The 18,624-nt window shown below is 35.3% G+C and overlaps 1 protein-coding gene across 10 annotated transcripts; it reads left to right on the plus strand.

Annotated features, from left to right (window-relative positions):
• The first annotated feature begins 1,739 nt into the window (after positions 1 to 1,739).
• Positions 1,740 to 18,600, plus strand: LOC132303764 (putative disease resistance protein RGA3). Of its 10 annotated transcripts, XM_059801171.1 has the most exons (6): positions 1,740 to 5,254; positions 8,527 to 8,613; positions 10,421 to 10,526; positions 10,967 to 11,052; positions 17,902 to 17,950; positions 18,226 to 18,600. In XM_059801171.1, the coding sequence occupies exon 1, from the start codon at positions 1,864 to 1,866 to the stop codon at positions 5,167 to 5,169; it is 3,306 nt and encodes a 1,101-aa protein (XP_059657154.1). In that variant the 5' UTR covers positions 1,740 to 1,863; the 3' UTR covers positions 5,170 to 5,254; positions 8,527 to 8,613; positions 10,421 to 10,526; positions 10,967 to 11,052; positions 17,902 to 17,950; positions 18,226 to 18,600. The 10 variants fall into 10 exon arrangements, 7 of the variants coding, with proteins under 7 accessions (XP_059657154.1, XP_059657153.1, XP_059657152.1 ...); XM_059801170.1 differs by lacking the exons at positions 10,967 to 11,052; positions 17,902 to 17,950 and adding an exon at positions 9,040 to 9,202; XM_059801169.1 differs by lacking the exon at positions 17,902 to 17,950.
• Positions 18,601 to 18,624: the final 24 nt, after the last annotated feature.

The raw sequence follows: 18,624 nt of genomic DNA on the forward strand, positions 1-18,624 counted from the left end.
GATTCCTTATAATTTGAGGCATGATACAAATTAGGCCTATTTGTCAAAACAATATAATTAAGACAATTGATAACTTAAGTTGAGCCCTAAAAAAGGGTTTCAATTCAATACCATAATTATATTTCACAAATATATCCCAATATCATTTCCTGAAATTTTTATAAAAAATGGTGAAAGTATTGTGTGATGCTAACATGCCACTGTATACTCATCAATGAAAAATAATGGAAATTAGTAGGTAGGGCGGGCCTACAATCTTTCAATCATTCTACTGTCGTGACCCCTTTGCTTTCTAAAGTAAGAACGTCCATGGAAATTGAGTGGAGGAAGACTTCCAATAAAGTAAGTCTATCATATCCTATCAAATGATGATCTCCCTTGGCAACTTCTTTGCAACTGCATTAAGCAGTGATAGCATCACCCAGATGGACTAGTTAGCTAGGTCACTCGTATGCTGTGATTGGATCGATCAATACAATTGTGTGGGAATGACATGTCTAATATTGATTGGTGGGTGTTATAGCTAGGTCCTGTCTTTTTCTAGCTCATTTTATTCCAGAGGAAAAATTGAATACTAGTACTCCAAATGCTACGAGATCATATGAATCCAAAATCCTTAGAATATATAAAAAGAACACTAAAGTGACCCAATATACTAATTATATTTTTATTGCAAATTTCATATTCAGAAGACCAAAAAGCATCAACTCTAACCCAAAATACAAAAACTTAACAAAAAAAAAAAAAAAAAAAAACCTCTCTTAAGTTGCTACTTGCTCACTTCAGTCCCATTTACAGTGCCATAGTTACCGCGACTGCAAACTATAGTTATGACATTTTAATCGACAGAATGATTATATAAGTAATATGATATTGGTAACTTGCTTAATAAATGGGTCAAGATTTTTTTTTTTTAAAACTTAAAACAATTACGCACACATCATATCTTTAATGAAATTTGAACCCCTAACTTTTTCTTTGGACATAACATGAAATAATGACAACATGCCTTCTTATTAATGCCATTGATAGTATCTGAAGTACTGAAGGCAGGCCTAAAACGACTACCTAGTAAAGCTTGAATTTCATTTTTCTTATAATTTATATAAGAGAGATCTTGCAATAAAATGAAGAAATTTTATTGAAAAAGGCGAAAGTACTGTACACTCATATCTCATATGTTTTTTTAACTGACGGGGGCAAAATTCTCGTCGCTGGATTTACCATCACGGATGACGTTGGACGACTTTTCTAACCTCGGTCTTTGCTTTGAGCTTTCCACCGACGAACAGTGAAAATTCCAACTTCACATACAACTATAAAAGTAAATTTAAATTTCAAAAAAAGTAAGAGATGGAGGGGAGGACAAATTTTTTTTTTTTTTTTTGGTATACTGGGCCTACAATCTTTAATTTCCTTGGACTGTCGCGACCCCTTTGCTTTCTAAAGTAAGAACATCAATGGAAAAATGAGCCACAAATTCACATTGGACGAAGACTTTCACTAAAGCAAGTCTAATCCTATCCAATCAAATGATGATGTCCCTGGGCATCTTCTTTGCAACTGCATTGAGCAGTGGTAACGTCACCCAGATGGACTTGTTAGCTAGGTCACTCATATGCTGTGATTGGATTAATAACATTGCTCGAAAGTAACATGCCCAATATTGATTGGTGGGTGTTATAGCTAGGTCCTCTACAGGTGAGAGTCTTTTTGTAGCTCATTGTATTCGATACGAACAATAATACTAGTACTACTACTTTCTTCTTTCCAAGTTCCAAACTAATCATTTCTGCTATTTTGCATTATTGAGAGCATATACTACACACACTCTTTGATCTGATCAGCTATACTCGAGTGACAATGGCGGACGCACTTCTTCAAGTTGTTCTTGACAATCTGAACTCCATGATCCAACGGGAGATAGGATTGCTGTGGGGTGTTGATGAGGAGATGGAAAAGCTTTCCAGCACACTCTCTACAATCAGGGCAGTTCTTGAAGATGCTGAGCTCAGACAGCTGCAAGACAGAGCTATCAAGATTTGGTTGCGGAAGCTCAAACAAGCAACTTACCATATAGATGACGTCTTGGACGAGTGTGCAACTGAAGCTGTCCGATTGAAGGAGTCTAAGCGCCAAACTCTTGATAAGGTACGCGGCTGTTTCTTATCTTGTTATTCTCCTGTAGACAATGTTCTGTTTCGTCATAAGGTTGGGAATAAAATGAAGGAGATTAATGAGAAGTTGAATGCAATTGCTGAGGAGCGGAGCAAATTTCATTTGCATGAGGTGGTTGTGGCGAATCGAGTTGGAATTCCTGAATGGCGTGAAACCAGCTCTCTTGTAACTGAAACACAATTGTATGGAAGAGAAATTGATAAAGAATTTATTGTTTCTGTGCTGGTGAAGCTTGTAAGTGAGTGTCAGGATGTTTCTGTTCTTCCTATACTTGGTATTGGAGGGCTCGGAAAAACAACGCTTGCCCAACTAGTGTTCAATGATGAGAGGGTAATTGAGCATTTCGAGCTGAGAATTTGGGTTTGTGTTTCTGAAGATTTTGAAATTAAGAGGGTCATAAAATCAATTCTAGCGTCAGTGTCTGGGAAATCTTGCGAAGACTTAGAGCTAGATCATCTCCAAAGACAGCTTCACGATAAGTTGAATGGAAAAAGATATTTGCTTGTTTTAGATGATGTGTGGAATGATAATCAAGAAAAGTGGAATAAGTTAAAATGTGTACTAGCGTTTGGATCAAGGGGCGCTTCAGTTGTCATCACTACTCGGCTTGAAAATGTGGCATCAATTATGGGAACGCTCCCTCCATATTGTTTGCTGGGTTTGACAGAAGATGATTGTTGGTCATTGTTCAAGCAACGAGCATTTAGACACGAGGGGGAAAAACGTCCAGATCTTGAGGAGATTGGGAAGGAGATTGTGAAAAAGTGTGGGGGAGTGCCTTTAGCTGCAAATGCCTTAGGAAGCTTACTGCGCTTCAAAAATGAAAAAAGTGAGTGGCTTCATGTGAAAGATAGCGAAATTTGGAGTTTGCAACAAGATGAAAAATGCTCCATAATGCCCGCACTAAGATTAAGTTACCATAATCTTCCATTGGAGTGTAGACAGTGTTTTGCTTATTGTGCCACATATGAAAAGGATTCTAGAATCGAGAAGGATCGTATAATTCATTTATGGATGGCTACTGGTTGCATTTCATCTAATGGAACAATGGAGTTGGAAGATATTGGTAATAAGATATGGAATGAATTGCATTGGAGATCTTTTTTCCAAGAGGTGGAGAATGATAAATTTGGCAATATTGAAAGTTTCAAGATGCATGATCTTGTTCATGATCTTGCTCAATCTATTATGGAAGATGAATGCCACATGATGAAGGTTGAAAGGCCAAAGAATATGCCAAACAAGAGTACTCGTCACCTAATATCCGTTCATGACTCCAAAGTATTAGAAAATGTTGAATCTTTGAGAACATTATTTGTGAATATGTTTTCTCCTAATGTCATGAAATTTAGTACCTTACGAGTTTTGGATGCAAGCGGAACTTGTATAAGTGAGCTGCCGTCTTCAATTGGAAATTTAATCCATTTAAGGTACTTGAACCTTTCGAATAATGGCTTTATTGCCCTCCCCAACACAATATGTAACTTGCTGAATTTGCAGACCTTAAACCTCGAATGGTGTGAGAGTCTTGAGAGGTTACCCAAGTACATGAGACGCTTGACCAATCTCCGACATCTATTTTTGGAAGGCTGTTATAAGCTAACACAAGTAGCTCCGAAAATTGGGCAATTAACCAATCTCAAGACATTAAGTCGTTTCATTGTGGATGGGAGGACTGGTTTTCGTTTGGGTGAATTGCGAGGCTTAAACCTTGGAGGAAAATTACGGATTGACTGTCTGGAGAGGGTGGAGAATTGGATGGATGCTAGAGAAGCCAATTTAATCGAAAAACAGAACATCTACAGCTTGATTTTGTATTGGACCTTTGAAGTTGAATCAGAGTCGTCATTGGCAGAAAATGCTGAACGGGTACTTGACGCTCTGGAACCTCACCCAAATATTAAAGAGTTGAAGATAATAAGTTATCCAGGTACCTCTTTCCCACTTTGGATGAGGGAACCAGTGCTTGAAAATTTAGTGACTGTTCAACTCTTTGATTGTGATAATTGTCAAAATCTTCCGCCATTTGGTCGATTGCGTTTCCTAAAAGAACTGAGAATAGGGTGGATGAAAGATGTGAAGTACATAGACAATGATGATTCTGGCCACGGTGGAGCAGCTGGAATGAAATTCCCTTCTCTGGAGAGGCTTGGTATTATTGAATTGCCAAGTTTGGAAAGGTTGTCAAGAGAGGAAGAAAAAGATGTAGTAGTATTCCCTCGTCTTTCCTTTTTGGTCATTAAAGATTGCCCTCAACTGACATTGCCATGCCTTTCGTCACTCAATCTTTTACGTGCATGGGGATGCAGCGATGTCTTATTAAATTCAATCTCAAATCTTACTCGTCTTACCGATCTTGAGATTCAGAGGAATCATCAGCAACTCTCCTACCTGGAAGGGTCGCTACAGAACCTCACTGCTCTGAACTCACTGCAAATCTATGGATGTCGTGAGCAAGGACTACAACGTCTCCAATCTTTTGGTTTACGTGGAATTACTGAATCTGTTGGTCGAATGACGGAATCCCTGTCCGAGGCAAATCAGTCCTTGAATGCCCTTAATGTCCGAGGCAAATCAGTCCTTGAATCCCTGTCCGAGGGATGTCCAAAGCTCGTTTCTCCGCCGGAGGATTGTATTAATTGTAAACACCTCCATTCCCTCAGACGTCTGCAATTTTCTGACAATTTGGACTTGGTGGATTTGCCGGAGGCCTTACAGCATGTCCCTGCACTGCAATCTCTAGAAATCATAAATAATAAAGAGCTGACATCGTTACCTGAGTGGTTGGGAAATCTTGCATCTCTTCAACAACTGAGTATTTGGCGTTGCCCTAAGGTTGACTCACTTCCAGACACCATTCAAAGCCTAACCAATCTCACAACTTTGGTAATTTCGGGATGTTGTGAACAACTCAAAAGAAGATGCGAGAAGGGATGTGGGGAGGATTGGCATAAGATAGCACGCATTCCATATGTTCGTATAAATGAATAGCAGGCGATGGGAAGAATTACAACGAGGCAGGGATGCAAGTGTGTCTCATCATATTACATGTGGTGCCCATTTCATGTTACAAAAGGTACCTTCTCAATAAATATTTTATGTATGTATATATATTTGTGTGGGTCCTTTTTCCTTATGTTTGTAGATGACAGGATATCAGTAGCAAGTTAAAGGTTCTAATTATCATTATTCCGATTTCTCTCTGCAATATCTATTGATATGATTGAATTTAAGACACCTAAAACAAGAATTCATCCTACAAAGTATTGAGTCAAAGAAATCAGTGCTCTTGTCCAAAGAAGCATCACAAAAGACCAATTAAGTTTTATCCTAAGTTTAGAACTTCTTAATTAACAGATTTAATTATATGAGTTTGTTGTTTGGCATTGTGAGATACTCTGTCTTTACGTTTTACCTTTGCTTTTTGTGCATCACATTTAAGATTTGGGAATGTTATGAGTTAAATATCATCTTTGTTGTAATGTTATGACTCGTGTGTGTGTGTGTGTGTGTATATATATATGTATGTATGTATGTATTAAATGGAAAAAAAAAGGTGGGATTTCTTTTATTAAAAAAAAATGGTGGTACCCACCACTTTATTCATTTGTGGCTAAGAGATATTTTGGCCTCACCTTTCTCTCTCTAATTCTCTCTTTCCCCGGCAGTACTCTCATTTCCTCTCTTTATTTTCATTTTTATTTTTTTTTTTTCATTCAAAACTTCAACTCTTGATTAATCTTCAACCGGTGAGAATTTTTGAGTGCCGTTTGCGGTAAATCGAAAAGCTCGGCGAGATCTTCAAGTGGGTGTAAGCAATTTCAGTTTTTGTGCATCTTAGGATTTGCGAAATTAGGGCACAAAATTGGGGGTTTTCATCATTTTGGAGGAGGTAGGGGTGTTTAATCTACAATCTCTTGGTTCTTGGTGAATTAATCTCTCTTAATTTGTAGTATAACATGTTAAATTGTGATTAATTCATGTTAAGTTGTCTTAATGTTATGTGTATGAGTTATAATTCCATGTAAGTTTCATGTTTAGTGATGTGTATGTTGATTGTTGAGGAAAATATGATATAAACATGCTTAAATGATTATATTTTTAATTTAGACGTGTGATTGTTCAGATTGTGCTAAGTGTAAGCATGTTAGGTTTTGTATAAAATTCCTTATTAAGCATGTAAATTGTTAAGGTTGAATTGTATAAGTTATATGAATTTCATGCTTAAATGGTATGCATAATTGATTTGTTGAAGGAACATGACAAAGACATGCTTAAATGATTATGTTCTTAATTTAAATATATTGTTGTTCAAAATTGTACTAATTGTGAGTATGGGATGTGGTGTGTGAATTTCCTTATTAAGCATGCAAGGTTGTTAAAGTAGAATTATATAATTTTATGATACATTTCATGCATAAGCATTGGGAAAGAAATGAGAAGTTGATTTTAAAGGAAATGAAAATGGGTTTTGGGGAAAAGTTTTGAAAGGGTTTGTGAAAACCCAGCTGCCTAGGAATTGCCTAGGGACTACGGCGTTAGTGTGGCCTAGAGGGAATTGGGGAGATTTTCCTAGAGTGGTTGAGTTAACTGGCCCTAAATGACGCTCTGGAGTTGCCTTGTGGTCAGGGACAGTTGGTCAATCATTCTCTCATGCCGTTATGGAGTTGTCATGGGACGAGTTGCACTAACGGTTTGGAAATGATGGAAGAAATGTTTTTTTGGAAAATGGGGAGTGACATTGCATCCCATTGCACGGCATAGTTCGTTATGACTTGGATTGTTTGTTGTTGATATTATGGTTATATTTTCTCTCCGGAGTTGTATCATCTCGTTCTCTTTTGCTCTATTCATTGTTTGGATTCATGGGGTCATAAGAGGTATGCCTTAGGTACCTCCTACTGAGCTTTTGCTCACCCCTTTTTCTTAACATTTTTTCAAGACATGGCAAGGAGGTGGCGGATGACAATCCACCACAGCCATGAAAGGACTAGAAGTGTATTTTGAAATCATTTTGTAAACTTGGGCTCATTTTTGTATAGCACCATGACAGGAATGTATTAAGTTTGTTTAGTATGGGTTTGTATTATAACTTTGAGCTTGACTTTACTTTGTTGTAAATTGAACTAGTTATAAAGATTATGTAAAATCCTTATGTAAAAAAAGAAAATGGTGTTGTCTTATATCATATTATTGATATTCATAACCATAGAATGAAAAATGTATTATTTGTTTTGTGTGTTGGGACATGTTAGATAAATTTTGAAGGACTAAGAGAGGCCATTACACTTTTATGCATTAGAGCAGGTTGTCGTAGGACCCTTTTTAGTAGAGGTCATGCTGAATTTTTTTTTATAAAATTGGTATCATTTTAGGGTCGTTACATTTGTAGTTGAGAGTTATAATTTGGGACGGTACTCCATCCTTATTCATGCATTTTAGATACATGTAATTTCCAAAGTTTTCACTTTATTATTTTTGTATAATCAAAGCTGCCGTTCAGGAGCCTTTCAAAAAAAAAAAAAAAAAAAATTGCCGTTCAGCAACTTCCTCTAATATTAGCTGAAATTTCCAAAAACATTATGGAGTTTCGTTCAGCAAGGATATATGGGACCCAAAATTGGACAAAGTAGAATGGAACTCGAGTTGTAAAAATGTTTATTCTGAAATATATCATATCTTCATACTGAATTTAGATATTCAACCCAAATTAATTATTCAAAATTTCCAATTCACTCTAATATTAGCTGTTTTTCTAACAAGACAATTCTTTCATTATTATTTAATCGACTTGGTTGTAACTATTTTGATTCAATTTTTCAAATAATCTGATCGAAGTGTACTACAGATTGCCAGATTATTCTTTCCAATTCTAACTTTACATGATGTTCACATCAGTTGAGATGGATCAAACAAATCATTTGCTGGAGGTAGTAATTCCTCATTCTTTAACATAATTATCAAAATTCCGTGAATTTTATAAAAAAAATTACGTGATCATTTGCATACTAATATTTTGTTCTTCGGTTACTTTTATGTTCTTTAAAGAAAAAATGGCGAGAAATTAGAAAGAGAAAATCATGCAGCAACTTAGAATGTTGATACTAATTCAATATCGGATGTTTAAGAAGAACTGTGAATAGATTTAAACTATCTATGGAGTTCCTACTAGTTAAGAGAAACGTTTTTATTACCATGTGTCTGTTACTTAACTTTTCTTAAACAGTTAAACCTGAAATCTGTAGAATGGTGAAAGAGGGTTCTTGATTTTATTTTCCTCATTTAAATTTGTGGGAAACGGAGTTCATGATTGAGAACCGACTGTTGTTGCATTCTTGATATGTGCAGGTTTGTTTTGGATGTTTGTAAGCGTTCGAAAGAAGAAAATCATACCTGGTATGGTGCCAACAATGAACACATGCCTTACGTCTTTAGGTAAAAAGAGAATGGGGAAAAAGTTCTAGCTCAAGTCTTATGGGGAAAATGCATTTTTTTAATTAAGTTTGTTCAATATAGTAATTTCTGTGAGCATAATATTTGTTTGTTTTCTTATAAAGATTGTTTTTTATATGTTTTACAATAATTTCTGTACGGAGGATTCCAACTGTTGACTATTTGAAATTTCACTGAATATTTATTTTTCTGAAAACCATCCTTGCACCATTATTCCTCCATTCTGCTTAATTATGTGAGTTTGTTATTTGGAATTATGATCTACTCTGTTTTTAGGTATTACCGTTACTTTTTGTGCATCATATTTAAGATTTGGGAATGTTAATGAGTTAAATATCGTCATTGTTCTAATGGGTTGCAAGTATATTTATTTATTTTCCCATGATTTATGCCCTTGAACCATTGCAGTTTAGCGGGTTTCATAGATGGAATAGAGGGCATATTAGATGCCATATACGAAGAGGATAAATTGGAAGATTTTAAGATGTAGAAAAAAAACCGTGGCAGGGACAAAGCAATGGTGGATATTTTATTGTAGTAAATCAAGAATCTTGTAGCAAGAATCGCAAATGTAAGAATAATAACAGGTTTTTTTTTTGGTTCTGCCAAACATTCTCCATTTTTTGGTTTTGTAAAGAAGAAATGGTGTGCTTTGTATTGGTATTTTCTATTTGCCTGTTTATTACCAAATGCATATGATAAATAAATTCTAATTTTTAGGTTACAACTAGTTTATTATATTGCACCCTGGGCCTTTCAGTACAATAGACCTTAAGGTAAGATGAGTCATGATTTTAAGATTTTTGGCCTACTCAATATGTCATATGTTGACCTGCTTTCTAAATGACACAGTTTTGCTACTCTGCTATTCCTATTTCCTAATAATAATAACATATCAAGGTAAATTTTCTGATAATAATAATGTATAAAGGGTAGTTTCAGACAGAGTGAATAGATGTGTAGTTCAATTTTGAAATAAGTCAAAAAATCATGTACACAACTACTAGAGGTTGACTCCGCAATCTTTTACTGCGGATGGCAGATTTACCATGTCCTATTGAAGGATTTGGGTTATCTTAATCTTAATGAATTGAAAGGCGGGTTTAGGGAAGAGATTCCCTACTTACCCTGTTTTGGACGTACTTTTTTAGGATCATCTGAAATTTTCATACATAGTTAAGAAATTTATGCGTAGAATTGTTAAGTATTTGTTATAAAGTCTGTTGAATTTATTTAGGATTGGATTTTGTTTTCAAAATCACGCGCCCTGAGCAGTAGCAGGATAGTATGGGTTTTAGAGTATTATATCTTCATGGGTTTGGTTCACAATGTGAGTGCCCGTCGTAACCTGCCCTGTTGAGATCAGGTCATGAATTTTACTCATTTACTTTTGGTGTTCCTTGTTCTTGTATCCTCTTTAACTTGAGTCATGCTACTCTTATTTGGGCAATCCTTGGTCATAGTTCTCATTAATAAACCGTCTTGGCCAATCTTCTCTTATCATGACTTCAGTAGCTACCACTTCCATTTTAGAATAACATCCATTCTATTGATTTATTACTATGATGGTTTCTTTCGAAATATGCAGTTACTACACATCCCATTTTGTTTGCTTGAAAATGTAAATACAACTAAAGAAGCATTTTTTTCACCATTATGTGTTCTGTTACTTAACTTAAACAGTTAAACCCGAAAGTTGTAGAGGGTTCTTAATTTTATTTTCCTTCACTTTAAGTTTGAGGAAAAGGGAGTTGACAACTGATTGCTATTGTATTCGTGTTATGTGCAGGTTTGTTTTAGATGTTTGTAAGCACTTGAACGAAAGAAAATCATACCTGGTTTGGACTGCTGTGGTTTGTCTAGGTGTATCTGCTTTGAGCGATCTTGTCTCGGAGGTATTTTCTTTCTTTCATGCAATGTAGTGTTGGATGATTGTTGCTGCAAGGTCTTGGTAAATGTGACTAAGAAAATGAGTTCTACATGAAATAGAAGTAATTGGCATGATTTCAAATGAGTAAGATCTAAGATATGACATTTTTTTATATTGCCATATGTGTGGCGATAAATTGTTTTTTCTTCAGGACTTTATGATTTGTTATTGTTACATAAAACTTATTTAAAGTTGTCAGGTGTCAAGTCTTCTTTTCCACTGCAGAGACCATGTTGTGCTAATGATATTGATTTAAAATATGGTGCAAAAGTTATTCTTCCATGGGGACTAAATGTGCTTTTTCATTGTTGTCATTCTCTTTCTCAAAAAGGCATCGGAAGTCAACTAATTGCCTTTTCACAAGCATTTATGTTGTAAGTTTTAATACTATCTTAGAAATAACAGGTCACCTGGTCTTCTGGCTGTTTTTCTTTCCTTCAATGAGGATTTTATCAAGAATACTCATCCGATCTGCAAAATTGAAAACAAAGGTAGTAAGCAGACAAGTCAGTCAAATTGCTACTGATATGCATTGAAAAATTATAAATTCCACTGTTGAAAAGTATAAATCCAACCATTGTCTATATATTTTATTTTTTGAATCACAAATTACTTTTGCTTTTGGTGCTGGATAAGTAATGTTAGAGTTGGATTCTATGCAATATATATGTCTCGCATATGTGTGGTGCTGGGAGGGAAAGATTAGAGACAAACCTAACATTTGGCGTTAGTTTACACAAAGTGGCTGCTCTTAGACCGGAACCTTTAACATTGCACCAGGCATTGACCTCCTGGTGACACCCATTTTGGTAAATTATGTGGCAGTGAGGTAGCATGATGATGTGGCAGTTATATACGTATTTTGGGTTATGAAGGGATAATTAGAATTGTTAAAAGAGATAATTAAGGATTTATTATAAAAGTTTTGGATCAAGTAAAATTGTTATTATCCTTAATTATTCTTATCTTGTGGGAGATAAAGGAGGAGATATATCATCGTATATTTTCAACTACGATGAATTTACAGGGAAGTGATATTAAGAAGGATTTTATCAGAATATGTAATCTCTTCAAAAGAGTTGGCACCTTGGATATGATATGTCTTATCTAATAGAGTTTGTTTAGGAATTATATCTATCTTTTTATGTAGTTATTCATTTTAGGACTCTTTATGACTTCTATAAATAATTGTAGAAGTATTCATTATAAGAGGTCCAGAACCTCAGAATCATTATATTTATTTGTTTACTTTCTCAAGCACTTTTCCCAAATAGCATCCTTGCTATCTTTATCTCTCTCTATCTATTTCAGTCTCGTTCTATTTTTCTCCCTATATCTCTATCTCCCTATCACTTTCTATATCTATTTCTCTCCCCTTTCTATTTTCTCATTATTTACTATAAATTATTCACTATAAAGTCCTTTTAACTAAGGCAATTAGAACTCATTAAGGAGTATACTTGTTCTCTTCCTCCTGTAATCGCCTGAAAGTCAACCTTCCAAAAGAGATTGCAAGTTGACAAATCACACTTGAACCATATATTTGGTTTTGGCACGCCTGCACTACATTAATTTGAGATCGGTTTTAGCCAGCCAATTTTAGGGTCAACACCTCCTGCTAGAGTTTGGGATATATGCGACATCAATATGAGTGGTTGATAAACTCAATCACTGTCGGTGGAAATATATTGGCATGATAAATCTCCTTGACATTGCTTATAATGGTTGTACATTTAAATTTAATTATGTTTGTTGAGACTTCTTTTAGCGGCAAGATCATGTCTGCATGATCTCTTCAGGAAGGATGCGTGTTGGTTCTATGGTTGAGGTATCATAGATATTTCTTTGGAACTTTGAGCCAAAATATCTCCTGGCTGAACTACTTTGTTGGTTCCCATTGGTGTAGTTTTTTTTTTGGATAAATATCCTATCTAATCTTGTCTACGTCAGGCTGTACTATATTTGGTACAGCATGATAATATTAGTTTATCCAAATACTAAAACTAGAGTTTGCGCCGTATGTGATGAGATTAGAGGTTTTTCTATAAATGTATAGTTGCATCAAAAGTTTGTGCTTAGTTTATATTATTCACATTAATCCTAAATGAAATCACAAAAGAATTAAAAGAAAACGTAGTTTGATGGGTGAGAGTGTGTTAATCTATATTTATGATATTAAATATAATTATCAATAAAGATTTTTTATACAAAAATTAAAATTTTTTGCTCATCACATGATGTCATCATTACATCATATAGTGTAACATTAATTGAATTCACTAATCACTGAATTCGGTTCTTAAATCATTATTCTTTTTTTTTTAAAAAAAATTATTTATAATTATTAGAGGTGGATTTAAGATGAATTTACTTGCAATTCCTTCAAAGTTTGATGAAGGAATTCATGCTACAGCGTATGAAATATTCTATAGTCTATCATTCATATTTATACGTATATACATACATTATTTGTTATGATACATTATTTGTTATGAATTAGAGAGAGAAGGAAGAAAAAAAAAAAAAAAATGACACTTTGACATACTCATTACTCAATAGTTCTTCTCCCCCATTTACTCCTTATATGATTTATAAACATACTTTTAACAAAAAAAAAAAAAAAAAACCAAACTGAAATTGGTATGCAATTATTGACGCTAAAATCGGCTGGCTAGAGCCGATCTTAAATTGATGGAAAACGGGCGTGCCAGAACCAATTGTATGGTTCGAGGATAAAGAGAACAGTGATACTCCTCTTAGAGTTCAAGAATTGCCTTAGTTAAAATGACTTTCAATGAATAAATTATAGTAAAAGATTAAGAGAATAGAAAGGGGAGGAAAATAGATATAGCAAGAAAAGAGAGAGATAGAAGGAAAGAGAGAAATAGATAGAACGAGAGATTGAGAAATATAGAAGGAAGAAAGAAGAAATAGCAAGGATGCTATTTTTGGAAAAGCTTGAGAAAGCAAACAAATAATAATAAAGATTCTGAGGGTGCTGGACCTCTTACAATGAATACTTCTACAATTATTTATAGAAGTCATAAAGAGTCCGAAAATGAATAACTACATAAAAAGATAGAATTAATTCATAAACAAACTCTATTAGATAAGACATATCATATCCAAGGTGCCAACTCTTTTGAAGAGATTACATATTCTGATAAAATCCTTCGTGATATCAATAACCTATAAATTCATCGTAGTTGAAAATATACGATAATATATCTCCTCCTTTATCTCCCACAAGATAAGAATAATTAAGGATAATAACAATTCTACTTGATCCAAAACTCTTATAATAAATCTTTAATTATCTCTTTTAACAATTCTAATTATCCCTTCATAACCCAAAATACGTATATAGTTGCCACATCATCATACCACCTCACTGCCACGTAATTTACCAAAATGGGTGTCAACAATGCCCCCCAATTTTAAATATCTTATCAGCTATCAGCCGCTTAAGCCAATAAGATATTTGAAATTTAAAATATATTGGAAGGAAATTAAAGGCTAAGCTAATCACTTGGAATAAGATTGCAAATCAACGAGTTTCAAAGCTTTATTTGTTCTGAATCACCCCTAAGATGATATTTATTTCATATTAGTCAAATCTGCTGATTTAGGCTTTTTCTTAGATTCTCAGAAAGTTTGCCGATATCGCTTGCCCATAAACCCAGGAAGGACTTGCCCCCCATGCAATTTCTAACTCCATTAGCAAATCATGATCATGATCGACAGGAATTAAATTATTGTGAAGCGTCATTCTAGCCGATCTGCTTATTATCTCTATGACATTGTGCCAGGAAGGAGTTTTCCTAGCTAATTTCATTTTAGCTGATTTTCTTTCAGCCGATTTTGCCTCAGCCGATTTTGTTTTCAGCTTTATTGGCAGGACTGCATCAAAATTCCATTAATCGGCAAGCATGACCTCATTATAATCAACAGAAGTCGAGATATGTCGTAAAATAACTTTTGCCAATTTTACATTCGGCTTAATCAGCAGGACTGCATCATGCCCAAAAGTCCATTGATCGGCAAATATGACCTCATTAGAATCAGCAGGAGTCGAGATATGTCGTAAAATAACCTTTGCCCATTTTACATTCGGCTGAATCGGCAGGACTGCATCATGCCCAAAAGTCCACTGATCGACAATTATGACCTCACTACAATCAGTAGGAGTCAAGATATGTCGTAAAATAACCTTTACCAATTTTACATTCGGCTGAATCGGCAGGACTGCATCATGCCTAAAAGTCCAGGCAAATATGACCTTACTATAATCGGCAGGCTGAAATGGAGCGTATGGATCAACTAACTTTTGTTGGGGGTTTGCAATCACATGCCCCCCGGCAGCCGCCGGTTTTTCAGCCCTTTCAGCCAATTTTGTCTTAGTCGATTTTCTTTTAACTGATTTTCCCTCAGCCGATTTTCTCAACTGAGATCTAAGTAACCTTCTGAAATTAACATTGGCTAGTTTTTTCCTTCTTTTCTTGAAATTGGGCTGAGCACAGCGAGTTAAAACAATTCTTTTAGCTGATGATTGTTTTTGCCAATTATTAAATGTCACAATCGGCAAAGAATTTTGGTACATAGGCCGCTTTGCTTTCAGCCGATTTGTACGCTTCCATTTATCAGTAACATGCTGATAGTTTTTCCAACTTTGTTGTTGATAAGTTATCTGTTGTGACTGATTTACCGCCTGCCGATAATCGGCAGTTGGTAACTGACGATATTCTGGTAAACTTTGCTACCGATTTTTTGGTAAAATTTCCTGCCGAGATCGGCAAGACGGGCCAATTTCAGTACTGGTTATCGGCAGCCCCTCATGTAACAGAGGTTGTGATACAGGGTTGACATGATGATTTACCACTTAGTTAGGATGAGGTTTCCTGTACACAGGCTGAGCAGGTTTACGCCCTTGAGCTACCTTGGCCTAGATAAGCTGAGCTATCAATTCTTTAATCTCTTGATCAATCTCCCCCATTTCTTGTTGTTTTCTTTGAGGGGGAATCGACATAACTAGTGGGCGTTGTATTTGAGCCATTAGTGTTTTCATCCTCTGCTTAAATTCTGGCCAACTTTCTTGCTAATTGGCCATCGGTTGCCCCCCTTGGCCATCGGTTGCCCCCCGAGTACCGAAGATTGTGATACGGGGGTAACATGCTGATTTACCACTTGCCGATAATCGATTAATGGCGTCTATCGATAATCGGCTGCTGAAACTTATCGATATTCTGATGCTGAAACTTGCCGATAATCAGTGATTGTTGGCGTCTGCTGATAATCGAATGTTGGCGTTTGCTGATAATCGACTATCGGTACTTGCCGATAATCGATTGTTGGAACATGCCGATAATCGGCTGCTGAAACTTGTCGATAATTGGTGACTGTTGGAACATGCCGATAATCAGCGACTTCTGGAACATGCCGATAATCAGCGACTTCTGGAACATGCCGATAATCAGTTGCTGAAACATACTGATAATCGGCGACTGATTGCTAATAATTGTCTGACCAATCATATGGCTTATTAGAATATTGGTACATCGGCTGATTTGACTGATTAGAATATTTATATGTTGGTTGAGAAGCCGACTGCATATTTTTATTATAAATCACTCACCTAGTGGGGTCCCACTGGGCGTGCCAAAAATGTTGATGCTAAAATCGGCTGGCTAGAGCCGATCTTAAATTGATGGAAAACGGGCATGCCAGAACCAATTGTATGGTTCGATTGTAATTGGTCAACTGTAGTCTCTTTCAAGGGTTGACTTTCAGACGATGCGAGGATAAAGAGAACAGTGATACTCCTCTTAGAGTTCAAGAAGGACTTTTCAATGAATAAATTATAGTAAAAGATTAAGAGAATAGAAAGGGGAGAAAAATAGATATAACAAGAAAAGAGAGAGATAGAAGGAAAGAGAGAAATAGATAGAACGAGAGATTGAGAAATATAGAAAGAAGAAAGAAGAAATAGCAAGGATGCTATTTTTGGAAAAGCTTGAGAAAGCAAACAAATATTAATAAAGATTCTGAGGGTGCTAGACCTCTTACAATGAATACTTCTACAATTATTTATAGAAGTCATAAAGAGTCCGAAAATGAATAACTACATAAAAAGATAGAATTAATTCCTAAACAAACTCTATTAGATAAGACATATCATATCCAAGGTGCCAACTCTTTTGAAGAGATTACATATTCTGATAAAATCTTTCTTGATATCACTTGTAAATTCATCGTAGTTGAAAATATACGATGATATATCTTCTCCTTTATCTCCCACAAGATAAGAATAATTAAGGATAATAACAATTCTACTTGATCCAAAACTCTTATAATAAATCTTTAATTATCTCTTTTAACAATTCTAATTATCCCTTGATAATCCAAAATACGTATATAGCTGCCACATCATCATACCACCTCACTGCCACGTAATTTACCAAAATGGGTGTCAACAGCAATTTAGGCTTGTGGAGGCCAGAAGACAGCTGATGGCAAGTGCATTCTATCAGGTGGTTATGGAACATTCTCAAAACATGCGAGCCAAATGCCTACAAAGAGTTAATGACAAAAGGGAAGGAATTTGAGGTGTGTAACGATACCTTTTGTGTATGTATAATGTAAAAATCCTCACCCAACCATATGCACTTGACAATGGGACTGCTTCTGCTCTCCTTTTTTCAATTATATATAGATACATATGCATGCATTGGAGCATATGTGATATTATGATGCAGCATTTTGGGTGCATTTTGTACAAGGAGCATTGGATTCTCAAAACGATTGCATTTTAATCCCAGTATGGTGGCTCAAGAAGAGGATTTGATATTTTGTGGATATCTAATAAATTTTGAGGGTCTGTTGGGATTGGGAAAACCAAGAACCAATAGATGGTACCAGATCCAGACTGCTCTGTCTTGTTTATAACTTCATGGCTCCGGGTTAGAAAATTCATGGGCCAGACTAATCATGCAGTCTTGTTTATGGCGCTGGCCTAGAAAATTGATAACAAATTCTAGTCCCCTGTATGCATGAAATTGGCTTTTTTATTTTTATTTTTGAGGCGGCATTTTTTGGGAGAAATGTATAACTACGAATGGAAGACCAAAACAATAGGGAACTATGTTGTGAATTGACGGTTTCTATATAAAAGTTCGTCTTTATAAGTAAATGGTCTTATCACATGTTATTGTTGTTAGGCCATGCAGAAATATTGTAACATATACAATTTCTGCTGGTTTACAATTGTATGAATAATTTTTTTAGATAGTTACAACTATACTAATAATAGACTTTTTTTTTTTTATTTTTTTTTATTACCGCAGTTGGATTGGCTAATACGCACTAATTTGCTATTCTGCTTCATTGAGAAGTGTATGCTATCTAGTCACTCTGACTACCACTATCCAACAGTTTTGGGGCCATCTTGCTGTCCCTGCATTACCTCTAATTTGTGTATAATGTTTCCTTTTAAATTTTTTGTTTCATTCTAATTGTGGCTTATCACTTCTTTGAACTAAATCTATAGGACCTTTCTCGTGTTTGTCCAATTGCAATATGCTTCATGACTCCCCTCATATTCTTTTAGGCAACCGCTGGCTTTTTGTTTGTATGCTTATTATTATTTTCTGCTTTACACCATTTTGTAGAAACAATTCAAGTAGCGGAACATCAGGCAAAGCATCGGTGCAGAATAAAGAAGTTTCTTCTAAAACCAACTCGAACAGTCCAATGCTGAAGTGAAACACACATCTGTTCATGATAAAATACGGGTGCCATTTTACATACGATGACTTGCTTGGACAAATCATCTTGATCTTAAGGCAACAGATTAAAGGAAGAGTTACTGTGTTTCCTCTTGCAAAAGAAAAGAAGAATACTTTGACACACCAGTTGAATTGAGGCTTTTAGTTATTTAATTCTGAGCAAATATTATATACAGTTCAGATTCTTTATATATACTTTGGCATGAATCAATCACTGTATTCAATTACAATGAAGGAATAGTTCTGATTCTTTATATACTTTGACATGCATCAAACACTCTA

This window comes from Cornus florida, unplaced genomic scaffold, assembly GCF_030987335.1.
Source record: "Cornus florida cultivar Cherokee Brave unplaced genomic scaffold, ASM3098733v1 CherokeeBrave_3.0.0_Hap2_Chr04, whole genome shotgun sequence".
NCBI lineage: Eukaryota > Viridiplantae > Streptophyta > Magnoliopsida > Cornales > Cornaceae > Cornus > Cornus florida.